The sequence below is a fragment of the Salvelinus fontinalis genome, chromosome 39 (genome assembly GCF_029448725.1).
Source record: "Salvelinus fontinalis isolate EN_2023a chromosome 39, ASM2944872v1, whole genome shotgun sequence".
Classification (NCBI taxonomy): domain Eukaryota; kingdom Metazoa; phylum Chordata; class Actinopteri; order Salmoniformes; family Salmonidae; genus Salvelinus; species Salvelinus fontinalis.
The window spans coordinates 19973791-20000798 of NC_074703.1; the positions used below are offsets into that span (position 1 = coordinate 19973791).

The 27008-nt window shown below is 46.8% G+C and overlaps 1 protein-coding gene across 2 annotated transcripts in view; it reads left to right on the top strand.

The window, feature by feature from the left end:
* The window catches only part of celsr1a (cadherin EGF LAG seven-pass G-type receptor 1a), a 123588-nt gene that overhangs the window by 41768 nt on the left and 54812 nt on the right, over nt 1-27008 (top strand). For both annotated transcript variants that reach the window (XM_055905329.1, XM_055905330.1), the window contains exons 2-6: nt 11166-11334; nt 11558-11738; nt 12069-12357; nt 14030-14252; nt 23143-23258. In XM_055905329.1, coding sequence (XP_055761304.1) covers nt 11166-11334; nt 11558-11738; nt 12069-12357; nt 14030-14252; nt 23143-23258 — 978 coding nt within the window. The remainder of the gene's footprint in view (nt 1-11165; nt 11335-11557; nt 11739-12068; nt 12358-14029; nt 14253-23142; nt 23259-27008) is intronic.

Sequence of the window (27008 nt, forward strand, 5' to 3'; positions counted from 1 at the left end):
CGTACCCCTGCACATGGACTCAGTACTGGTACCCTGTCTATATAGACAAGTTATTACCTCGTACCCCTGCACATGGACTCAGTACTGGTACCCTGTCTATATAGCCAAGTTATTACCTCGTACCCCTGCACATGGACTCAGTACTGGTACCCTGTCTATATAGCCAAGTTATTACCTCGTACCCCTGCACATCGACTCAGTACTGGTACCCTGTCTATATAGCCAAGTTATTACCTCGTACCCCTGCACATGGACTCAGTACTGGTACCCTGTCTATATAGCCAAGTTATTACCTCGTACCCCTGCACATGGACTCAGTACTGGTACCCTGTCTATATAGACAAGTTATTACCTCGTACCCCTGCACATCGACTCAGTACTGGTACCCTGTCTATATAGCCAAGTTATTACCTCGTACCCCTGCACATGGACTCAGTACTGGTACCCTGTCTATATAGCCAAGTTATTACCTCGTACCCCTGCACATCGACTCAGTACTGGTACCCTGTCGTTATAGCCAAGTTATTACCTCGTACCCCTGCACATCGACTCAGTACTGGTACCCTGTCTATATAGCCAAGTTATTACCTCGTACCCCTGCACATGGACTCAGTACTGGTACCCTGTCTATATAGCCAAGTTATTACCTCGTACCCCTGCACATGGACTCAGTACTGGTACCCTGTCTATATAGCCAAGTTATTACCTCGTACCCCTGCACATCGACTCAGTACTGGTACCCCGTCTATATAGCCAAGTTATTACCTCGTACCCCTGCACATCGACTCAGTACTGGTACCCTGTCTATATTGCCAAGTTATTACCTCGTACCCCTGCACATCGACTCAGTACTGGTACCCCGTCTATATAGCCAAGTTATTACCTCGTACCCCTGCACATCGACTCAGTACTGGCACCCTGTCTATATAGCCAAGTTATTACCTCGTACCCCTGCACATGGACTCAGTACTGGTACCCTGTCTATATAGCCAAGTTATTACCTCGTACCCCTGCACATCGACTCAGTACTGGTACCCTGTCTATATAGCCAAGTTATTACCTCGTACCCCTGCACATCGACTCAGTACTGGTACCCTGTCTATATAGCCAAGTTATTACCTCGTACCCCTGCACATCGACTCAGTACTGGTACCCTGTCGTTATAGCCAAGTTATTACCTCGTACCCCTGCACATGGACTCAGTACTGGTACCCTGTCTATATAGCCAAGTTATTACCTCGTACCCCTGCACATGGACTCAGTACTGGCACCCTGTCTATATAGCCAAGTTATTACCTCGTACCCCTGCACATGGACTCAGTACTGGTACCCTGTCTATATAGCCAAGTTATTACCTCGTACCCCTGCACATGGACTCAGTACTGGTACCCTGTCTATATAGACAAGTTATTACCTCGTACCCCTGCACATGGACTCAGTACTGGTACCCTGTCTATATAGCCAAGTTATTACCTCGTACCCCTGCTCATCGACTCAGTACTGGTACCCTGTCTATATAGACAAGTTATTACCTCGTACCCCTGCACATCGACTCAGTACTGGTACCCTGTCTATATAGCCAAGTTATTACCTCGTACCCCTGCACATCGACTCAGTACTGGTACCCTGTCTATATAGCCAAGTTATTACCTCGTACCCCTGCACATCGACTCAGTACTGGTACCCTGTCGTTATAGCCAAGTTATTACCTCGTACCCCTGCACATGGACTCAGTACTGGTACCCTGTCTATATAGCCAAGTTATTACCTCGTACCCCTGCACATGGACTCAGTACTGGTACCCTGTCTATATAGCCAAGTTATTACCTCGTACCCCTGCACATGGACTCAGTACTGGCACCCTGTCTATATAGCCAAGTTATTACCTCGTACCCCTGCACATGGACTCAGTACTGGTACCCTGTCTATATAGCCAAGTTATTACCTCGTACCCCTGCACATGGACTCAGTACTGGTACCCTGTCTATATAGCCAAGTTATTACCTCGTACCCCTGCACATGGACTCAGTACTGGTACCCTGTCTATATAGCCAAGTTATTACCTCGTACCCCTGCTCATCGACTCAGTACTGGTACCCTGTCTATATAGACAAGTTATTACCTCGTACCCCTGCACATCGACTCAGTACTGGTACCCTGTCTATATAGCCAAGTTATTACCTCGTACCCCTGCACATGGACTCAGTACTGGTACCCTGTCTATATAGCCAAGTTATTACCTCGTACCCTTGCACATGGACTCAGTACTGGCACCCTGTCTATATAGCCAAGTTATTACCTCGTACCCCTGCACATGGACTCAGTACTGGTACCCTGTCTATATAGCCAAGTTATTACCTCGTACCCCTGCACATGGACTCAGTACTGGTACCCTGTCTATATAGACAAGTTATTACCTCGTACCCCTGCACATCGACTCAGTACTGGTACCCTGTCTATATAGCCAAGTTATTACCTCGTACCCCTGCACATCGACTCAGTACTGGTACCCTGTCTATATAGCCAAGTTATTACCTCGTACCCCTGCACATCGACTCAGTACTGGTACCCTGTCTATATAGACAAGTTATTACCTCGTACCCCTGCACATCGACTCAGTACTGGTACCCTGTCTATATAGCCAAGTTATTACCTCGTACCCCTGCACATCGACTCAGTACTGGTACCCTGTCTATATAGCCAAGTTATTACCTCGTACCCCTGCACATCGACTCAGTACTGGTACCCTGTCTATATAGCCAAGTTATTACCTCGTACCCCTGCACATCGACTCAGTACTGGTACCCTGTCGTTATAGCCAAGTTATTACCTCGTACCCCTGCACATGGACTCAGTACTGGTACCCTGTCTATATAGCCAAGTTATTACCTCGTACCCCTGCACATGGACTCAGTACTGGTACCCTGTCTATATAGCCAAGTTATTACCTCGTACCCCTGCACATGGACTCAGTACTGGCACCCTGTCTATATAGCCAAGTTATTACCTCGTACCCCTGCACATGGACTCAGTACTGGTACCCTGTCTATATAGCCAAGTTATTACCTCGTACCCCTGCACATGGACTCAGTACTGGTACCCTGTCTATATAGCCAAGTTATTACCTCGTACCCCTGCACATGGACTCAGTACTGGTACCCTGTCTATATAGCCAAGTTATTACCTCGTACCCCTGCTCATCGACTCAGTACTGGTACCCTGTCTATATAGACAAGTTATTACCTCGTACCCCTGCACATCGACTCAGTACTGGTACCCTGTCTATATAGCCAAGTTATTACCTCGTACCCCTGCACATGGACTCAGTACTGGTACCCTGTCTATATAGCCAAGTTATTACCTCGTACCCTTGCACATGGACTCAGTACTGGCACCCTGTCTATATAGCCAAGTTATTACCTCGTACCCCTGCACATGGACTCAGTACTGGTACCCTGTCTATATAGCCAAGTTATTACCTCGTACCCCTGCACATGGACTCAGTACTGGTACCCTGTCTATATAGACAAGTTATTACCTCGTACCCCTGCACATCGACTCAGTACTGGTACCCTGTCTATATAGCCAAGTTATTACCTCGTACCCCTGCACATCGACTCAGTACTGGTACCCTGTCTATATAGCCAAGTTATTACCTCGTACCCCTGCACATCGACTCAGTACTGGTACCCTGTCTATATAGACAAGTTATTACCTCGTACCCCTGCACATCGACTCAGTACTGGTACCCTGTCTATATAGCCAAGTTATCGTTACTTATTGTCACGCGTTTTACTTTTCTATTATTTCTCTATTTTCTTTCTCTCTACATTGTTGGGAAGGGCCCGTAAGTAAGCATTGCACGGTTGGTCTACACCTGTTGTTTACACAGCATGTGACAAATAACATTTGATTGGATTTGATTTGGAATAGGGTGTCATGGTTGTATTTCATGATCACTCTGGGAGAATTGAACGATTCCCTATTCCTGTAGTAAGGATAAAGAGATGTCTGTTCCTGTGTTGTAATCCCACCTGTTCCAGTGCTGTCGAAGGGATGTTATTCCCTGTTAGCCCCCCTCCTCTCATCCCACGGTGAAAGGAGTCTTTTGTGTCTCTACCTGCTTACCGCTCTCCTCTCCTCACAACTACGGTTGCGTGACTGACTGGCTAAGTGAGAGCGCAATAATCCCCGTTAGCTCACACTTGACTTTGGGGTTTTAGTGTAGGAGAGGAAGAGGAGGAAGACGAGGGAAAGATACAGGTGTCGAGTGGGATTTTGCTGGGACAGCTGTGTGTGTTCTTGTGTACGTGTGTCTGAGTTATGACACAAAGTGAATTTCGCCAGTCTCGTGGGATAGGAGGACACCTCTGTGACATCATCACCAGCGCTACCAAAACAGCCTGGGCCGCAGAGTTGTGGATAGACACAGAATATGGCAGGGTATGCTTTTGGACACTACCCCTGGCAGCCTCAGAAGAGGAGTAGTGGCCAGAAGCTCCCCTCCTCTCCTCTCCATTCATCCCCTCTACTCTATTACTGTCAGTGTGTCTGGAAGCACTCAGTGAAAGCCCCTCTGATCTCCCCAGACATGTTTATTCTCAGGTATGTCCATGGTTGCATTCCAAGTGGCACCCTATTCCCTATATAGTGCACTACCTTTGACTAGATCCCTATGGGCCCTGGTTAACAGGATTGCACGATAAAGGGTAAAGGGTGCCATTTGAGGCGCAGTCCGTGTGTCTGTCTCCAGGCCAGAGCAGATCAAAGCTGCAGCCAGACGTACGTAAACACTAATCCTGTTAGATAAAGGGTTCTGGGTGTAGAGTCCACCGGGCCTGCTGGACAGACAGGGATGAGACACAGATGCAGACGGACAGAGACCGATGAAGGTAGGGCGCGATAGTGATGGGCGAAGAGAGGGAGGGAGAGCCAGTGAGAGAAGGAGAACGAGAAGGAAGGAGGGCGGGACGAGCTAGGATATGTAGCGGACAATCTCTTCCTTCACCTGAATGGACTGCCAGTGGACGAATTACAGTTGACACTGACAACTCTCTGCTGACTTTGCACAATTCATTCCTGTTGAAGGGGAATATGAACGAGAGCAGCAGTGTGGATGGGAAACATATAGGCGGTGTCCCAAATGGCACCCTATTCCCTATGTTGTGCAATATATAGGGACAGGCGTGCCATTTGGGATGCAGCCCCATAGTCCAAAAACTGATAGATGAGCTGCAGATTTTTCCTAGTTGTCTAACTTCAGGTCTGGGGTCTGTAAACCTGCCAGGGTTTCTCAGTGAACCCAGTCACTCTACACATTCCTGTACAGTTAACCATTGATCCCGGATACACGGTTTCATTTAAAGGAACACAGGTCAGACTCACGGCCAAGGTTCCGACTATCTATGCCTGACGTGGCCTATATTGAAACACGAACGCGCTATCATCATGATAAAGTCACATCCTAGTTGTCTGTCGACAGAGAGGTTAGAGCTCTAGTGGTGACAGTTGGTAATGGCATTACAATGACATGTCTGTCGACAGAGAGGTTAGAGCTCTAGTGGTGACAGTTGGTAATGGCATTACAATGATATGTCTGTCGACAGAGAGGTTAGAGCTCTAGTGGTGACAGTTGGTAATGGCATTACAATGATATGTCTGTCGACAGAGAGGTTAGAGCTCTAGTAGTGACAGTTGATAATGGCATTACAATGATATGCCTGTCGACAGAGAGGTTAGAGCTCTAGTGGTGACAGTTGATAATGGCATTACAATGATATGCCTGTCGACAGAGAGGTTAGAGCTCTAGTGGTGACAGTTGATAATGGCATTACAATGATATGCCTGTCGACAGAGAGGTTAGAGCTCTAGTGGTGACAGTTGATAATGGCATTACAATGATATGCCGTAGTGTCAGTATCTCCTGTCCTTCCCTGATTGATGCCTGTGGCAGACGTGATTGATGTGTGTAGGGAGAGACAGATGCCCAGCTGTCTGTCTCAGGGAGGTCCCAGTCGTCCCCAATCATCTGCAGTGATTATCTCTGTCAGCTACAGTTTCATTGTTTCCCTGCTCTCCTTTCGTCTCCGTGCATAATATCCATCCGCTTGGCAACCACCAAGACCCTTTCCTCCACTTCCTCATTTAATCTATTCATTTCCCTAGCCTATCATCTCGTGTCATGCATATTGAATTCCTGAGTAATAGATGGGTAGATTCTAGTATGATTGTCGTTCCGTTCTGTCAGTCTGTAGGACATACTGTAATGGTCATTACGGTAGAGATGGCGAGAGATGGGGTGAATTCCCCTGTTCTTCTTACTATCACACAGACAGCACGATGTCTGGCAGCACGTCTTGTGGGCTGCTGATATGTGATCCTACGTCCCAGTCTGTCTGTTTGCTCACACTGTGTGAGAGAAACTCTTCTCCTGAACCCAATGGTTAGTGTGCGTGTCCGCGTGAGAGAGGGAGAGATTACGCGCTCTTGGGCAGATTGTTGAGAAAGCCGACCTGTGAGGGAATGTGTGGGATTGACTCTACAGTCAAACAACCTGTTGGTTTGCTCTGTACCTGATAGGCCAGGGGCGGTTAGGTGTGTCACAGGGAAGGGGGGGGAGCTGATGTCTCTCGAGACACCTATTGGTCGAGGTACAGTCGGTTTGGAGTCATTGTTGTTATTCAAATATTTGAGTGTTCGGAGAGAGAAAGGGGTCGGTTGGTCGCTTTGTGGTGTTTTCTCAGCACCTGCTAAATAGGGCTCAGTTTTCCCTGGTTTTCATTGGTCGCTGTACCTTTTAAAATGTTATTGCGCAATAAAAGATGGTTGCCAGTAAAATAACATAAAAAACACTACAAGGACTTGCCGTCTAGTATGTCTGTTATAATTGTTGGCTTTCTTCAAGGATGAAACACTATTCCTCGTATTACCATCCTACTTAACTGTGGTAAATGTCAAAATGATTTAAATAATCACATTTCCACTGCAGACAAACCAATGCAGGGAAGGATTGGTCTTTGTGTGGAATGCAGGGGTTGTCCTTTTCCTTCTTTCCCCCCTCATAGTGATTTAGGAGCGGAACGTACCACTCTCTTCCTGCCGTAGGGGGGGGTCTGAATCCCCCCTCTGTCTCACACGGGTGGGGTTGACAGGTTTGCGAGGAGAACCTGTCGACTGTCGTACAGACGAGACGTCTGGCGTTTGTTTTACCACCCTCTGCTTCTTCCGTTATCTGTTAAACCACTGCTGTTGTTGTTGGATAGAGTGGGTGGTCACCCGGGTTGCGCTTCATTCTTTTATTCAGTCTATTAAATTGAAAATCAGCTGTTGTTTCTATGAGGATTTTTCAATTCATTACGAATGTTTAAACATGCTTCCTAAATTGTGAGTTGAAAAATGATTTTACCCTCCATCATGAGGGCCACACTCTGTCAGTCACAGACCAGACAGATAGTGACAGCAATGTCATCGATCTGCAGAATGGGTAGGTGGGGCAGTGAGGGATATAGACGAGGGTGTTGTTGTCACTCACTGTGACAGCTGGGGACCTTGGTGGAATGTCCCAGTGTCCAGCTCCATCCCGAGTGGCGCAGCGGTCTAAGGCACTGCATCTCAGCGCAAGAGGCGTCACTACAGTCCCGGGTTCGAATCCAGGCTGCATCACATCCGGCCGTGATTGGGAGTCCCATAGGGCGGCGCACAATTGTAAATAAGAATTTGTTCTTAACCGACTTGCCGAGTTAAATAAAAAAATGTAATCTAAAATCATAGATGGCTTGGCCTATAAACTACAGAGACTGGCTGGGGTCATGGTTATTACTGTCTCACAGTCTGTTAACACCTCCTGCCTCATAAACCAGATGCACGAAGGTGAGTTTTGAGTTTCTCCCACCTATGGTTAGGATCTGGGGAGTTGTTGCTGACTGTGTCTATGGAAAACAGATTGCGGGTGACTTCATTTTTATTCATTCAATAAACACAATTCAATCATCACATATATGATTCATTCACTGTTACAGCTCGGCGGTATCCTGCCTGGACTCATGGCTGAGATGACTAATAAAACAATGAGTGACTCGCTGTGAGTTTTAATTGTTTGGATAATATACTTGTTTATTTACTTTAGCACGACTCTCTCGGTCTCATATCGTCTTAATGGTTATTACCAGTTCATAAATGCTTGGCATATCGTAGTTGTAACACACACTGAGTATTAAAGACAACTGCAGCCCACTGTTGATCTTGATGCTTCCAACCAATGCAGTGGATCTTATTTCACCAACGTCTCGGACTCAGTAGACCTTCATCAGGGTATTTCACTCACTCAGATGTACTTGTAAACGGCATCTTTGTAATGTCCCGTGTGGTGTTTTATATCACTACGGGATGGGTCCTGTCATCTCCCATGTGCCTCTGCAGTGCTATTTACCCTCGGAGAACTCCTGTTTCCATGGTGTCTGAATGTGACACGCCCTGGGATGACTGGCAGGGATCTGCCCAGGGACGCCCTGTGTGTATGTGTGTGTTGCCCTCTCATTGACCCCGAATAGAACAGCTGGGGGGGGGGGGGGGGGGGGGGGGGGGGGGGATATAAATAGCATTTCTCTTGGGATGCCACGGGACAGGAAAAATATGTCACTCCTGGAAAACTCTCCCCGTATTTAACCTTGTTCTCCCCTGTTAATGGCCTGTTGTCAACCCTCATTCCCTCAGCATTGTGTGTGGGGAACATTCAGTGGATCTATGTAGTTAAGTAACTTAGAGAGTCAGGACTGTGTGCTTGTACCTCATGGCCAATAAAGTAGGCCTTTTCCCGGTTAGTTTACTCAGTGAGTGAATAGCTTAGATTTGCCTTTTTGAGTACCCTGCGAATAGGTGATGAAACATTTGTCAAGCACATCATTCAGCCCACAGTCGGGATGGTTTGAGCTGCGCTCTCAACAGCGAAGGGTTTAGAGTGCCACTGTTGTCTTAAGCTGAGTGCCAACAGCTACTGTCGGGACCTACTGCATTGCTGCTTAATGTTAACACTGAACAGGTGACTGGAACCTCTTACACCTGCCTCCTGTAGTGTGTGTGTGTGTGTGTGTGTGTGTGTGTGTGTGTGTGTGTGTGTGTGTGTGTGTGCGTTTGTCCGACCATCCCTGCTTGCATATGTGTTTGTGTTTCAGTTAGCTTCTGGACCACCATGTGTACTGACTGTGTTGCTCTGGACAGACAGGCAGAGGGGGCTGGTGGGGAGTAGACAACTTGGGTAGACTACTCTGTGACGGATGTCTAGTGTAAGAGATACTCTCTGTGTTAGTAGAGCACCGTCTCTGTACATTTACATTTACATGGGGGGTCTTTTGTGTGTTCTTCTCTAGAAGTATGTGGTGACTGTGGGTGTAACAGAGTGGAACACATGGGTCGTCTTGCTCTTCTTTGTCTGATAATGATGACACACTGGGCAACACTTCAGTGAAGAGGGAGAGGAGGAGGAGGAGGTGGAGGCTGTGAGGAGACGACGGTATCAGCACCCAGTCTGATAAACAGTGTGAGGCAGTCTGATGAACAGAGGCACTGACGGGGGAGGGAGAGGAGATGGGAAGGAGGGGGTGGGGGGCTAGAGAGGGGTGTAGGGGTCCTGAGAAATGACCTAATTTGGGGGAGAGTGACTGACAAGGCACCTGCCGCTCAGCTGTCTCACGCACGCATACACATTGACTCAACAAGACTCCTGCAACCCGATCGGCCACTCAGAGACGTTTCAACAGTATTTCAACTGCTGCAGCCACCTGTTGGCAACTCTCCTCCTACATCCCCGAAACCACAGTATTAGAGCCCTGTAGACTCTCTCTGTACGCTTGGTGTTGAACAAATAGCCCTGTAGACTTTGTATGGATCAGTGAAGAGTTAGCAGTGTCGGCTCTCTTCCTATAACCCAGCGTTATAACGAATGGGTATACTACACGGAGTATACCAAACGTTAGGAGAAACTTCCTAATATTGAGTAGCAGAACAGTCTCAATTCGTCCCTCGAAAGCTTTCCACAGGGATGCTGGTCCATGTTGACTCCAATGCTTCCCACAGTCGTGTCAAGTTGGCTGTGTATCCTTTGGGTGGTGGACCATTCATGATACACACAGGAAACTATTGAGCATGAAAAACCCAGCAGCATTGCAGTTCTTGACACAAACCGGTAGCGTCTGGCGTCTACTACCACACCCTGATCAAAGGCACTTCAGCTTTTGTCTTGCCCATTCACCCTCTGAACGGCACACACACACAATCCATATCTCCAATTGTCTCAAGATTCAAAGATGATTTTGTACTCTCAGTGTATATGATATATGGGTCAGAAGAACTGAGCAGTTTTCAGTTGTTCCACAAGTTGAAATGAGATCAGAGTTGTTTAATTACTTAGGAGTGGCTTTGAATCAGGTGGACCTACTGACACCTCGTTAGTTCAATCTACCGTAGTAGATGGAGAACCGTGGCATGACAAACAAGTGCAGCTGCGGAGCTCTGCACAGAGAGAGAACGCCGGCAGAGACTCGGGGACACTAGAAGCCAGCCCTTCCCAAGTCTCACTGTAACACAATATTTGTCAGGAAATCGCTGTGAGCGGCACACGCCTCTCGTTTGCGGGAAGTGTTGGTGTTCACGCTCTTGAAGTCGTACACTATATAGGGAATAGGGATGCCAGTTGGGATGCGCCCTAGGTCTCCTCTGAGAAGGATCCGTTAGGATTGAGATATTCACAGTAGGTAATTCAAGTGTGTTTCTGGACAAGAGGGAGGGAAAGGCTGACATTGTGCTGTCATTGACAGGACAGGTTATTCATTCAAATGATTATACGCCTGACGGTGACTCTGTCTAGTTGATTTAACGTTGATCGGGCCAGTTAACAAAACGGACTCATTCATGAACTATTCAACAAAGTTTAACACCAATCTTCATGTGTTTAGTGTGGTTGAACTGTGGTCGACTCTACTACTCTGCTCTGCAATGCATCCACTTAGAAGAGGATCCCTTCTATATTCTACAAAATGCGAAACAAATCTTAACAAAGCTTCATGGCTCCAATTATGTACAGTCGTTCCGATCCGTCTTTTTAACTGTTGCTCTGCTCTGTAGTTCACCCGTTTTAACCCCTCCCTCTCGCTCTCCTCCCCCCTCCCCAGATGGTGTCCATCGGGTCACAGCTCTGTGCACCCTGCGGGTCACCATAATCACAGACGACATGTTGACCAACAGCATCACGGTGCGCCTGGAGAACATGTCTCAGGAGCGCTTCCTGTCCCCTCTGCTGTCCCTCTTCCTGGAGGGTGTGGCAGCCGTGCTCTCCACCAGGTAATTTGTCTGCTCCTTCTTACGGTCCCAGAGAACCTGGTTGGAAGATTCTCAGTATCAGGAGGGAATAATAACCCTCGGAACCGGGATTTCTGTCTAACCTGGGATTTTTTTGGGGGGAAAGTTATTTAAGTGTTAGCTTCTACTCCACGGAGGTCCGTGTAGCATTCTGTTGCTGCTACTTCTGCTCCGTATGATCGTAAGATTCTCGACTCTCCACCAGCCGCCAGGCCGTCTTCGTGTTCAACATCCAGAACGACACAGACGTCCGCGGCGCCATCCTCAACGTGACCTTCTCGGCGCTGCAGCCAGGGGGTCACCCAGGGAGGTACTTCCCCTCCGAGGAGCTGCAGGAGCAGATCTACCTGAACCGCACCCTGCTTCGACTAATATCATCACAACAGGTAACTTACTCCCAACAGGTGCTTTGAATGAATCCCAAATTGACCCCTGCCTACCCCATAGCCACTCCTGTACAACCGGGTCATGTTCAGTTGGCACCAAATTGAAGAAAATGATCAGAAACTGGGAGGCACTATCTGAACTTGTCCAGTAATAAATGTTTGTTGTTGTTTTGAAAAGTTCCGCTACGGTGTGCCGTAATGAACACGACTCAGGTTTTCCCGATCTAAGTCGGCCGCTGATTCGAGGGAAGGACCGAAAACCAGCGATCTCTGTTGCCCGTTTCATTTTCTGGATTTGAGCACGTTCCTAATAAATTGTATCCGTTCCAGGTGCTTCCCTTCGACGACAACATCTGCCTGAGGGAGCCGTGTGAGAACTATATGAAGTGTGTGTCCGTGCTGAAGTTCGACAGCTCCCCGCCCTTCATCTCCTCCGACACGGTGCTGTTCCGGCCCATCCACCCCGTCAACGGTCTGCGCTGCCGCTGTCCTGCCGGCTTCACCGGGGACTACTGCGAGACGGAGATAGACCTCTGCTACTCAGGACCCTGCAGGAACAACGGGAAGTGTCGCAGCCGAGAAGGAGGCTATACGTGCGAGTGTCAGGAAGACTTCACTGGTGAGTGGCTCCACTCAGTGAAGGAGTTGTTTGTGTACTGTATTATCCTTTGCTAGCCTGTTCCCTGACCTGTTGTGCTGTCTTGCAAATGGTGCGAAGATGGCCATAGTAGTTGGCAACGTAGCACAAAAGGTTCTGGGACCAGGCTAATACTTTCCTAGGTCTTTAAGAGATTTAAATTGTATGTAAGTCACCCCAGCCATCAGAGTTTAGCTTCCAGTTTGGGCGATGCACGCATTTCATGGCAGTCATCTTGGCTGCAGATCAACTCTGGTGTTGGCCAGCAGCAGGATGCACCAACCCACTACAAATGGCCCCTTTACTAAATGGTCTGTCTCAATGTGATTTATGTTTGAGATGAGGCTGGAATGCTGTCTAGCTGGCAGCCCCAGGTACACTCTATAGTAGGCACTACTCCCTACTCCTGTCACTCTGTCTTTGTGTCTGAGTGATGGTCGAGGGTCGGAGCTATCGGATGCACTCAGGACGTTTTCATGGAGTTTGCGGGTTTTTATTTATTTATTTTATTTAACCTTTATTTAACTAGGCAAGTCAGTTAAGACGGCATGCCAATGACGGCATACCCCGGCCAAACCCTAACCCGGACGACGCTGGGCCAATTGTGCGCCGCCCTATGGGACTCCCAATCACAGCCAGTTGGGATACAGCCTGGAATCGAACCAGGGTCTGTAGCACTGAGATGCAGTGCCTTAGACCGCTGCGCCGCACGGAAGCCCCAGGAGGTCAACTGAACGGGAGCTTTCATCTGATAGTGATACCACATCTCTCTGTCCCTACAATGGGGCCCGGTAGAATATAATGACAACCCTACCACTCCTTTCCTCTCTTTCCCTCCTTCACTTCCTTATCAGCTGTAATTACCTCATTATACCACACTCCACCCTTCCTCTCCTCCAATGGGGGGTCTAGTCTTTGAAGGTCACAGTTCGACCTCAGCTAGTTAGGAGCCATTATGTGGCCGATGACAGCGGGGCCTACTGTGTCCGTCTTGGGTTTCCACATTATTCCCGCATTATAGGGAAACAGATCCTCCTAATTCTCCTCGGAAAATGGATTATACCACAGAGAGAAGAGTCATTACCAGGGTCCAGACAGGGTCCTGCGCCCCCCCTCCATCCCACGCATACCTGGCTGTTCCCCTCCCCTCCTAGACAGATCTTGGCGGGATGATGATTGACACAACACTGGAGCTGGAGTTGACGGCGATGGTTGGCTGCCATCTTAGATAAGGAGACTGATGGACTCGAAGATGGCCTGCAAACTTGAGCCAGTCAGCCAGTTTCCTGTGGTCTCATAGACAAGACAGTCTGTCAGTGGGAAACTGAGCCATGTGTCTGTGGGGGTGATGTCCAGGCCAGTAGTTAGTGTCTGTAACCCTATTTCCTCCTGGCGCGCCGTACTACAATGGCTGACCCTGTAAAACAACACATTTCACAGCACCTATCTGGTGTACGTGACAGTTATTATTATTATTATTATTATTAGATTCTCCATGAGAACCATTCAGCAGAGCAATATAGAAACAGTGACGTCTGTTCAGTGTCTTCTGTCTCTCAGAAATGGGAAATGGGAATGCAGTCTATGAATCTGACTTTTTGTGTGTCTGACCAGGTGGGTATATCACTCTCTCCCTTCTCCCCTCTCTCCCCAGGTGAGCACTGTGAGGTGAACGCCCGGTCGGGGCGGTGTGTCCCGGGGGTGTGTAAGAATGGGGGGAAATGTGTGGACCTGCTGGTGGGGGGGTTCATGTGCCAGTGTCCCCCGGGAGAGTACGAGAAGCCTTACTGTGAGATGACCACCAGGTCTTTCCCTGGTCAATCCTTCATCACCTTCAGGGGACTACGACAGAGGTTCCACTTCACTGTCTCATTCATGTGAGTACTTGGAAACCATCTACTCCCTCTCTATCTCTCCCCATCTACAGTGCGTTTGGAAAGTGTTCAGACCCCTTGACTTTTCCCACATTTTGCTACGTTACAGCCTTATTCTAAAATGGATTCCAGGGGCGGCAGGGTAGCCTAGTGGTTAGAGCGTTGGACTAGTAACCGGAAGGTTGCAAGTTCAAATCCCCGAGCTGACAAGGTACACATCTGTCGTTCTGCCCCTGAACAGGCAGTTAACCCACTGTTCCTAGGCCGTCATTGAAAATAAGAATTTGTTCTTAACTGACTTGCCTAGTTAAATAAAGGTAAAAAAAAAAAAAAAAAAACTCAGCAATTTACACACAATAAATAAATGAGACTCGAAATTGAGCTCATGTGCATCCTGTTTCCGTTGATCATGTGTTAACAGAGCGACATGTCTGCTGTGCATGTTTGCGTGTGTGTAGTAAACGGTCATTTGGGTACAGGGAGGGTTGCACAAACAAACACACACTTCGCTCAGTTCAGTATACCAGTTCAGTATACCAGTTCAGTATACCAGTTCAGTGGGGCATGTAGAGACATCTTTATTGTGTCGGAGCTCACAGAAAGAACGCTTACATTAAACACGAGTGTGTGTGTGTGTGTGTGTGTGTGTGTGTGTGTCACGCTCTTATCTGTTGAAACAGCCGTAGAGGAAAATGATCTATAACACCTTTCATAGTCAAGGCAGGAACACAGAACTGGGAATGCAGATCAAGTTCTTTGTCTCTCAAACAGCCCATAAATGTAGTAAACTACATTCTATGTGGTGGCACTGATCAAAACTAGTGCACTTGCGCAATAGTGTGTCAGATCTGTTGCTCGTTCCATTTGAAGTTTGAGGTGGGGTGAGGATCATAAAAGTGGGCTGATGTGAAAAGCAGAGTGTGTGTCGGTGAGAAGCGGTAGAACAGGGTGAAAACAGGAAGAGTCCTGTGATGAGGTGCTCGTATCACTGTTTTCTTTAATCGGCTGTGTCTTCCTGCCCCCCTGCCCCCCTCCGCACCTCCCACTGCCATGCTGGCATCTGGTGTCTGACTCTTGTGCCCTCTGTGCCCCTCATAGCACACATGCAGGCAGACACACACACACATACAGTGGCATGCGAAAGTATTCACCCCCCCTTCGCATTTTTCCTATTTTGTTGCATTACAACCTGGAATTAAAATAGATTTTGGGGGAGTTTGTATCATTTCATTTACACAACATGCCTACCACTTTGAAGATGCAAAATATGTTTCATTGTGAAACAAACAAGAAATAAGACCAAAAAAACTGAAAACTTGATCGCGCAAAACTATTCACCCCCCCCTAAAGTCAATACTTTGTAGAGCCACCTTTCGCAGCAATTACAGCTGCAAGTCTCTTGGGGTATGACTCTATAAACTTGGCAGATCTAGCCACTGGGATTTTTGCCCATTCTTCAAGGCAAATCTGTTCCAGCTCCTTCAAGTTGGATGGGTTCTACTGGTGTACAGCAATCTTTGTCATACTACAGATTCTCAATTGGATTGAAGTCTGGCCTTTGACTAGGCCATTCCAAGACATTTAAATGTTTCCCCTTAAACCACTCAAGTGTTGCTTTAGCAGTATGCTTAGGGTCATTGTTCTGCTGGAAGGTGAACCTCCGTCCCAGTCTCAAATCTTTGAAAGACTGGAACAGGTTTCCCTCAAGAATTTCCCTGTATTTAGCGCCATCCAGCATTCCTTCAATTCTGACCAGTTTCCCATTCCCTGCCGATGAAAAACATCCCCACAGCATGATGCTGCGACCACCATGCTTCACTGTAGGGATAGTGTTCTCGGAGTGATGAGAGGTGTTGGGTTTGTGCCAGACATAGCGTTTTCCTTGATGGCCAAAAAGCTCAATTTTTGTCTCATCTGACCAGAACACCTTCTTCCATATGTTTTGGGAGTTTCCCACATGCCTTTTGGTGAACACCAAAAGTGTTTGCTTATTTTTTTCTTTAAGCAATTGCTTTTTTCTGGCTACTCTTCCGTAAAGCCAAGCTCTGTGGAGTGTACGGTTTAAAGTGGTCCTATGGACAGATACTCCAATCTCTGCTGTGGAGCTTTGCAGCTCCTACAGAGTTATCTTTGGTCTCTTTGTTGCCTCGCTGATTAATGCCCTCCTTGCCTGGTCCGTGAGTTTTGGTGCCCTCTTGGCAGGTTTGTTGTGGTGCCATAATCTTTCAATTGCTTAATACTGGATTTAATGGTGCTCCGTGGGATGTTTAAAGTTTCAGATATTTTTTTATAACCCAATCCTGATCTGTACTTCTTCACAACTTTGTCCCTGACGTGTTTGGAGAGCTCCTTGGTCTTCATGGTGCCACTTGCTTGGTGGTGCGCCTTGGTTAGTGGTATTGCAGACTCTGGGGCCTTTCAGAACAGGTGTATATATACTGAGATCATGTGACATGACACTTAGATTGCACACAGGTGGACTTTATTATGTGACTTCTGAAGGCAATTGGTTGCAGCAGATCTTATTTAGGGGCTTCATATCAAAGGGGGTGAATACATATGAACGCACCACTTTTCCGGTTTTTAATTATTTTGACTTTTTTGAAACAAGTAATTTTTTCATTTCACTTCACCGTTTTGGACTGTTTTGTTCATGTCCATTACATGAAATCCGAATAAAAAATAAAAATTCATTGAAATTACAGGTTGTAATGCAACAAAATAGGAAAAATACCAAGGGGGATCAATGGCAGGGGCACAGGTTAACAGGGAGATGGGCCACCAGGGCACGACATCTACTTCCTCCTTCCTGACTCTAGACCGCTGGTCTTACGAACACGTTCTTATTGTCCTTCAAGTCTCTCTTCCTATTTTCTTCCTCAGGAGTTTCTCACTCCTCCCTTACACACCTCTCCAACCCCAAATCCCACCTCTCATATACACTACATGACCCAAAGTATGTGGACATCTCATTTCAAAATCATGGGCATTAATATGTATTTGGTCCCCCCTTTGCTGCAAGTCCCGACATTTCTGCCGGGACTTGCTTCCATTCAGCCACAAGGTCATTTGTGAGGTCGGGCACGGATGTTGGGCGATTAGGCCTGGCTCGCAGTAGGCCTTCCAATTCATCTCAAAGGTGTTCGATGGGGTTGAGGCCATGGAAACCCATTTCATGAAGCTCCCGACAAACGGTTCTTGTACTGAAGTTGCTTCCAGAAACAGTGTTGCAACCGAGGACAGTCGATTTTTACGCGGCACGTGCTTCAGCACTCACCGGTCCCGTTCTGTGAGCTTTACACCACTCCAGCCGACACTTGGCATTGCGCATGGTGATCTTAGGCTTGTGTGCAGCTGCTCGGCCATGAACAGCATTTCATGAAGCTCCCGACGAGCAGTTCTTGTGCTGACTCGGCAGTTCGGTGAGATTGTGTTTTTTTTATTTTTTTTTATTTCACCTTTATTTAACCAGGTAGGCTAGTTGAGAACAAGTTCTCATTTGCAACTGCAACCTGGCCAAGATAAAGCATAGCAGTGTGAACAGACAACAACACAGAGTTACACATGGAGTAAACAATAGACAAGTCAATAACATGGTAGAAAAAAGAGAATCTATATACAGTGTGTGCAAAAGGCATGAGGTAGGCAATAAATCGAATAATTACAATTTAGCAGATTAACACTGGAGTGATAAATCATCAGATGATCATGTGCAAGAAGAGATACTGGTGTGCAAAAGAGCAGAAAAGTAAATAAATAAAAGCAGTATGGGGGTGAGGTAGGTAAATTGGGTAGGTAGTTTACAGATGGACTATGTACAGCTGCAGCGATCGGTTAGCTGCTCGGATAGCAGATTTTTAAAGTTGTTGAGGGAGATAAAAGTCTCCAACTTCAGAGATTTTTGCAATTCGTTCCAGTCGCAGGCAGCAGAGAACTGGAAGGAAAGGCGTCCAAATGAGGTTTTGGCTTTAGGGATGATCAGTGAGATACACCTGCTGGAGCGCGTGCTACGGGTGGGTGTAGCCATCGTGACCAGTGAACTGAGATAATGCGGCACTTTGCCTAGCATAGCCTTGTAGATGACCTGGAGCCAGTGGGTCTGACGACGAACATGTAGCGAGGGCCAGCCGACTAGGGCATACAGGTCGCAGTGGTGGGTCGTATAAGGTGCTTTAGTAACAAAACGGATGGCACTGTGATAAACTGCATCCAGTTTGCTGAGTAGAGTATTGGAAGCTATTTTGTAGATGACATCGCCGAAGTCGAGGATCGGTAGGATAGTCAGTTTTACTAGGGTAAGTTTGGCGGCGTGAGTGAAGGAGGCTTTGTTCCGGAATAGAAAGCCGACTCTAGATTTGATTTTGGATTGGAGATGTTTGATATGAGTCTGGAAGGAGAGTTTGCAGTCTAGCCAGACACCTAGGTACTTATAGATGTCCACATATTCTAGGTCGGAACCGTCCAGGGTGGTGATGCTAGTCGGGCGTGCGGGTGCAGGCAGCGAACGGTTGAAAAGCATGCATTTGGTTTTACTAGCGTTTAAGAGCAGTTGGAGGCCACGGAAGGAGTGTTGTATGGCATTGAAGCTCGTTTGGAGGTTAGATAGCACAGTGTCCAGGGAAGGCCCGGAAGTATACAGAATGGTGTCGTCTGCGTAGAGGTGGATCAGGGAATCGCCCGCAGCAAGAGCAACATCATTGATGTATACAGAGAAAAGAGTCGGACCGAGAATTGAAGCCTGTGGTACCCCCATAGAGACTGCCAGAGGACCGGACAACATGCCCTCCGATTTGACACACTGAACTCTGTCTGCAAAGTAGTTGGTGAACCAGGCAAGGCAGTCATTAGAAAAACCGAGGCTATTGAGTCTGCCGATAAGAATATGGTGATTGACAGAGTCGAAAGCCTTGGCCAGGTCGATGAAGACGGCTGCACAGTAATGTCTTTTATCGATGGCGGTTATGATATCGTTTAGTACCTTGAGCGTGGCTGAGGTGCACCCGTGACCGGCTCGGAAACCGGATTGCACAGCGGAGAAGGTACGGTGGGATTCGAGATGGTCAGTGATCTGTTTGTTGACTTGGCTTTCGAAGACCTTAGCTAGGCAGGGCAGGATGGATATAGGTCTGTAACAGTTTGGGTCCAGGGTGTCTCCCCCTTTGAAGAGGGGGATGACAGCGGCAGCTTTCCAATCCTTGGGGATCTCAGATGATACGAAGGAGAGGTTGAACAGGCTGGTAATAGGGGGTGCGACAATGGCAGCGGACAGTTTCAGAAATAGGGGGCCCAGATTGTCAAGCCCAGCTGATTTGTATGGGTCCAGGTTTTCCAGCTCTTTCAGAACATCTGCTATCTGGATATGGGTAAAGGAGAAGCTGGGGAGGCTTGGGCGAGTAGCAGCGGGGGGGGCGGGGCTGTTGGCCAAGGTTGGAGTCGCCAGGTGGAAGGCATGGCCAGCCATTGAGAAATGTTTGTTGAAGTTTTCGATTATCACGGACTTATCAGTGGTGACCGTGTTATCTAGCCTCAGTGCAGTGGGCAGCTGGGAGGAGGTGCTCTTGTTTTCCATGGACTTTACAGTATCCCAGAACTTTTTGGAGTTAGAGCTACAGGATGCAAATTTCTGCTTGAAAAAGCTGGCCTTTGCTTTCCTGACTGACTGCGTGTATTGGTTCCTGACTTCCCTGAACAGTTGCATATCACGGGGGCTCTTCGATGCTATTGCAGTTCGCCACAGGATGTTTTTGTGCTGGTCGAGGGCAGTCAGGTCTGGAGTGAACCAAGGGCTATATCTGTTCTTGGTTCTGCATTTTTTGAACGGAGCATGCTTGTCTAATATGGTGAGGAAGTAACTTTTAAAGAATGACCAGGCATCCTCAACTGACGGGATGAGGTCAATATCCTTCCAGGGTACCCGGGCCAGGTCGATTAGAAAGGCCTGCTCGCAGAAGTGTTTCAGGGAGCGTTTGACAGTGATGAGGGGTGGTCGTTTGACCGTGGACCCGTGGCAGATACAGGCAATGAGGCAGTGATCGCTGAGATCTTGATTGAAGACAGCAGAGGTGTATTTGGAGGGCAAGTTGGTCAGGATAATGTCTATTAGGGTGCCCATGTTTACGGATTTAGGGTTGTACCTGGTGGGTTCCTTGATGATTTGTGTGAGATTGAGGGCATCAAGCTTAGATTGTAGGACTGCCGGGGTGTTAAGCATATCCCAGTTTAGGTCACCTAACAGGACAAACTCTGAAGCTAGATGGGGAGCGATCAATTCACAGATGGTGTCCAGGGCACAGCTGGGAGCTGAGGGGGGTCGGTAGCAGGCGGCAACAGTGAGAGACTTATTTCTGGAGAGATTAATTTTTAAATTAGAAGTTCGAACTGTTTGGGCATAGACTTGGAAAGTATGACAGAACTTTGCAGGCTATCTCTGCAGTAGATTGCAACTCCTCCCCCTTTGGCAGTTCTATCTTGACGGAAAGTGTTATAGTTGGGTATGGAAATCTCAGAGTTTTTGTTGGCCTTCCTAAGCCAGGATTCAGACACGGCAAGGACATCAGGGTTGGCAGTGTGTGCTAAAGCGGTGAGTAAGGCAAACTTAGGGAGGAGGCTTCTGATGTTGACATGCATGAGGCCAAGGCTTTTTCGATCACAGAAGTCAACAAATGAGGGTGACTGGGGACATGCAGGGCCTGGGTTTACCTCCACATCACCCGAGGAACAGAGGAGTAGTAGGATGAGGGTGCGGCTAAAGGCTATCAAAACTGGTCGCCTAGAGCGTTGGGGACAAGGAATAAAAGGAGCAGATTTATGGGCGTGGTAGAATAGATTCTGGGCATAATGTGCAGACCAGGGTATGGTGGGGCACGGGTACAGCGGAGGCAAGCCCAGGCACTGGGTGATGATAAGAGAGGTTGTATCTCTGGACATGCTGGTCTCAATGGGTGAGGTCACCGCATGTGTGGGGGGTGGGACAAAGGAGGTATCAGAGGTACGGAGAGTGGAACTACGGGGTCCATTGCAAACCAAAACAATGATAACTAGCCTGAACAACAGTATGCAAGGCATATTGATATTTGAGAGAGACATACAATAAGGCATAAAGTGATTGCAGGTCATGATTGGGAGAGCTAGCTAAAACAGCAGGTGAAATAACAGCAGCTAGTCAGCTAACACAGCAACAGAAGGTAAAAATGGCGACGACTGGGCAGAGAGGGTCGGATTAACTACACACAGATCCTGAGTTAAGGCACAGAGCCGACAGATAAAACACAAATAAACAGAATGGAGTACCGTGAATTAATGGACAGTCAAGCAGGCATCAGCTATGTAGCCAAGTGATCATAGTGTCCAGGGGGCAGCCGTAGATGGAGTAGTGAGGCCTCCACTAAGCTAGCACGCGTTTAAAGTTAGTAGCCCGGGGGGTGGTCTGCTCAGACGGAGGCCGGTTGAGGGCACCGGTTGAGGGCACGTCTGCAAACCAGACGTGGTCGTGTCGACAGAGAATCCAAGCCGGATAGCGATGGCGAAAGAGAGGTTGTGAATTGTAGAATTGTGTTTGCTAACTGGTGCTAGCTTCCTGGCTGCGCTAGCTGCAAGATAAGCTAGCAGTTAGCAGACCGGGGCAGGCAAGTTAGCCTTTGGGGGACGTCGCGATGGGGGGGAAGTCTGTTTTTGCCTCTTCGTGCGGTGACGTCGATAGACCAGTCGTGGAATTAGTAGGGTTCCAGGTAGCTCTTCAGCGGGCGTCACGCCTGAGGGGCCTGTTGGAGTCCCCGGGCAGACTATGTCGGTATTCCAGTCGTAGAGGATAGGCGGGGTTCCGTGCTCCGTACCGGCAGTAAATGGGTCCGGGTCTTGTAGCCCAGGAGTGGGCTTCAGTGGTAGCACAGGAGCCCTAGCCAATTAGCTTCAGGCTAATTGGTGCCTGCTCCGGTGCCTGCTCCGGGATGGAAACGCTAGCCAGGAGTGGTCACCCGGGATTGTGGTTAGCTAGTTGCGAAGATCCAGATGAAAATGTTCAGAGTTTGCGGTAGGAATCCGGGGATATGGAGAGAAATAGGTCCGTTATGTTCTGGTTTTAGTCACGTTGTTCGAACTAGCGAGAGCTTTCCGAGCTAAAGGTTAGCTGATGACCGCTAGCAATGGTTTGCTAACTGATAGCTGGTAGGCAGTTAGCTGGCTATCTTCAGTAGATGGATTCCAGATCAGAAGTAAATAGAAATACTTTAGAAAAAAGCAGATCCACGCCACATTGGGTGAGGCGGGTTGCAGGAGAGTATTTAGAAGTTGAGGTTTAAGAAAGTATTTTTAAAAGATATGCGAAGAAAAAGATGTAAAAATATATATACAAGGGACACGGGACACGACAGGACTACACTGCTACGCCGTCTTGGAAGAAAAAAAAAAGCCATTATTGCTCCTAGACGTTTCCACTTCACAGTAACACCACTTACAGTTGACCGGGGCAGCTTTGGCAGGGCAGAAATTTGACAAACTGACTTGTTGGAAAGGTGGCATCCTATCACTGATCTCTTCAGTAAGGCCAATCTACTGCCAATGTTTGTTTATGGAGATTACATGACTGTGTGCTTGATTTTATACACCTGTCGGCAACGGGTGAAGCTGAAATGGCCGAATCCACTAATTTGAAGGGGTGTCCACATACTTTTGTATATATAGTGTATCTTATCTAGCAGTTTGGGTTAGATACACAGACTCTGTGACAGAGTTTGTCTAACTATGCCACATACTGTAAAAACCTAATGAATAATTGTTCACAAAACAAAAGTTTGGCTAACTATGTTTGAGATATAGGATTTGAATGGGTGCCATTTTGGCACCAAATGTGGGTTTTGACAACAGAAGGTTGACCCTGTGTCCATCTTGTCCCCAGGTTTGCCACCAGAGAGAGGAATGCCCTGCTGCTGTACAATGGGAGATTTAACGAGAAACACGACTTTATCGCCTTGGAGATTATCGAGGAACAGATTCAACTCACCTTCTCTGCAGGTGAGAGGGCGCAGTGTGTGTCCACAGTGCAAATAATCGTGCTCACACAAAGAGCTGGAAAATGACTTACAAGTTGCTTGTATCAACACTAGCTGATAGCTTGATTAATCAACTCCGCTGTAAGGAAATCATTAATGTGGCTTTCACAAACCACTTGGTAAATACTCTTATCAGCTGCACTCTGTGACCAGTGTGAAACAAACAGTTACAGGATTTCATCCTTTCCATTGTCTGGCTATGCTGCTGTGCAGTTCCACCTAGAGATGCATTGGCTTTGGCTGTGTGAAAGGGCTGAGTGTTTTACTGTGGTCAGAGAGCAGCTGCTTCCCTCTGACAGAGCCGGAGCAGACTGATTCATGACAGTATAGACACTTAACGAGCCATAAAGACCTACAGTGCCCTGCAAAAGTATTCATCCCCTTGGCCTTTTTCCTATTTTGTTGCATTACAACCTGTAATTTAAATAGATTTTTATTTGGATTTCATGTAATGGACATACACAAAATAGTCCAAATTGGTGAAGTGAAATGAAAAAAAGTAACGTATGAAAAAAATTCTAAAAAGTTAAAAACGGAAAAGTGATGCGTGCAAATGTATTCACCCCCTTTGCTATGAAGCCCCTAAATAAGATCTGGTGCAACCAATTACCTTCAGAAGTCACATAATTAGTTAAATAAAGTCCACCTGTGTGCAATCTAAGTGTCACATGATCTCAGTATATACACACCTGTTCCAAAAGGCCCCAGAGTCTGCAACACCACTAAGCAATGGGAACAACCGAGCAAGCAGCACCATGAAGATCAAGGAACTCTCCAAACAGGTCACTGACAAAGTTCTGGAGAAGTACAGATCAGGGTTGGATTATAATTTTTTTTTTACGAAACTTTGAACATCCCACCGTACACCATTAAATCCATCATTAAAAAATGGAAAGAATATGGCACCACAGCAAACCTGCCAAGAGAGGGCCGCCCACCAAAACTCACAGACCAGGCAAGGAGGGGATTATTCAGAGGCAACAAAGAGACCAAAGTTGCTATCTGAGCAGCTAACCGATCGCTGCTGCTGTACATAGTCCATCTGTAAACAGCCCACCCAATTTACCTACCTCACCCCCCATACTGCTTTTATTTATTTACTTTTCTGCTCTTTTGCACACCAGTATCTCTACTTGCTCATGATCATCTGATGATTTATCACTCCAGTGTTAATCTGATAAATTGTAATTATTCGCTCCTATGGCCTATTTATTGCCTACCTCATGCCTTTTGCACACAATGTATATAGACTCATTTTGTTTTTTTCCTACTGTGTTATTGACTTGTTTTACTCTGTGTTGTTGTCTGTTCACACTGCTATGCTTTATCTTGGCCAGGTCACAGTTGTAAATGAGAACTTGTTCTCAACTAGCCTACCTGGTTAAATAAAGATGAAATAAAAAATAAATAAAAGATAACTCTGTAGGAGCCGCAAAGTATCTGTCCATAGGACCACTTTAAGGCGTACATTCCACAGAGCTTGACTTTACGGAATAGTGGCCAGAAAAAAGCAATTGCTTAAAGAAAAAAATAAGCAAACACGTTTGGTGTTCGCCAAAAGTCATGTGGGAAACTCCCAAAACATATGGAAGAAGGTACTCTGATCAGATGAGACTATAATTGAGCTTTTTGGCCATCAAGGAAAACGCTATGTCTGGCACAAACCCAACACCTCTCATCACCCCGAGAACACTATCCCCACAGTGAAGCATGGTGGTGGTAGCATCATGCTGTGGGGATGTTTTTCATCGGCAGGGACTGGGAAACTGGTCAGAATTGAAGGAATGATGGATGGTGCTAAATACAGGGACATTTTTGAGGGAAACCTGTTTCAGTCTTCCAGAGATTTGAGACTGGGACGGAGATTCACCTTTCAGCAGGACAATGACCCTAATTATACTGCTAAAGCAACACTAGTGGTTTAAGGGGAAACATTTAAATGTCTTGGAATGGCCTAGTCAAAGCACAGACCTCAATCTAATTGAAAATCTGTGGTATGACTTAAAGATTGCTGTACACTAGCGGAACCCATCCAACTTGAAGGAGCTGGAGCAGTTTTGCCTTGAAGAATGGGCAAAAATCCCAGTGGCTAGATGTGCCAAGCTTATAGAGACATAGTTATGCACGCTCAAGTTTTCTGTTAATTTGTGTTATTTCTTGTTTGTTTCACAATAAAAAATATGTTGCATCTTCAAAGTGGTAGGCATGTTGTGTAAATTAAATGATACAAACCCCCACAAAAATCTATTTTAATTCCAGGTTGTAAGGCAACAAAATAGGAAAACTTTGTTAATGACACAAGTCATTTTTCCAACAGTTGTTTACAGACAGATTATTTCACTTATAATTCACTGTATCACAATTCCAGTGGGTCAGACGTTTACATACACTAAGTTGACTGTGCCTTTAAACAGCTTGGAAAATTCCAGAAAATGTTGTCAAGGCTTTAGAAGCTTCTGATAGGCTAATTGACATATTTTGAGTCAATTGGAGGTGTACCTGTGGATGTATTTCAAGGCCTACCTTCAAACTTAGTGCCTCTTTGCTTGACATCATGGGAAAATCAAAAGAAATCAGCCAAGAGCTCAGAAGAAAATTGTAGAACTCCACAAGTCTGGTTCATCCTTGGGAGGAATTTCCAAACGCCGGAAGGTACCACGTTCATCTGTAGTACGCAAGTTTAAACACCATGGGACCAGCGCAGCCGTCATATCGCTCAGGAAAGAGATGCATTCTGTCTCCTAGAGATGAACATACTTTGGTGCAAAAAGAGCAAATCAAGCCCAGAACAACAGCAAAGGACCTTGTGACGATGCTTGAGGAAACAGGTACAAAAGTATCAATATCCACAGTCAAATCGAGTTTTGTATCGACATAACCTGAAAGGCCGCTCAGCAAGGAAGAAGCCACTGCTCAAAAACCGCCATAAAAAAGCCAGACAACGGTATGCAACTGCACATGGGGACAAGATTGTACTTTTTGGAGAAATTTCCTCTGGTCTGATGAAGCATAAATAGAACTGTTTGGCCATAATGACCATCGTTATGTTTGGAGGAAAAAGGGGGAGGCTTGCAAGCCAAAGAACACCATCCCAACCGTGAAGCACAGGGGTGGCAGAATCATGTTTTGGGGGTGCTTTGCTGCAGGAAGGACTGGTGCACTTCACAAAATAGATGGCATCACGAGGAAGAAAATGATGTGGATATATTGAAGCATCTCAAGACATCAGTCAGGAAGTTAAAGCTTGGTCGCTAATGGGTCTTCCAAATGGACAATGACCCCAAGCATACTTCCAAAGTTGTGGCAAAATGGCTTAAGGACCACAAAGTCAAGGTATTGGAGTGGCCATCATAAAGCCCTGACCGCAATCCTATAGAACATTTGTGGGCAGAACTGAAAAAGCGCGTGCGAGCAAGGAGGCCTACAAACCTTACTTAGTTACACCAGCTCTGTCAGGAGGAATGGGCCAAAATTCACCCAACTTATTGTGGGAGGCTTGTGGAAGGCTACCCAAAACGTTTGACGCAAGTTAATCCATTTAAAGGCAATGCTACGAAATACTAATTGAGTGTATGTAAACTTTTTACCCACTGTGAATGTGTTGGAAGAAATAAAAGCTGAAATAAATCATTCTCTCTACTATTATTCTAACATTTCACATTCTTAAAATAAAGTGGCGATCCTAACTGACCTAAGACAGGGAATTTTCACT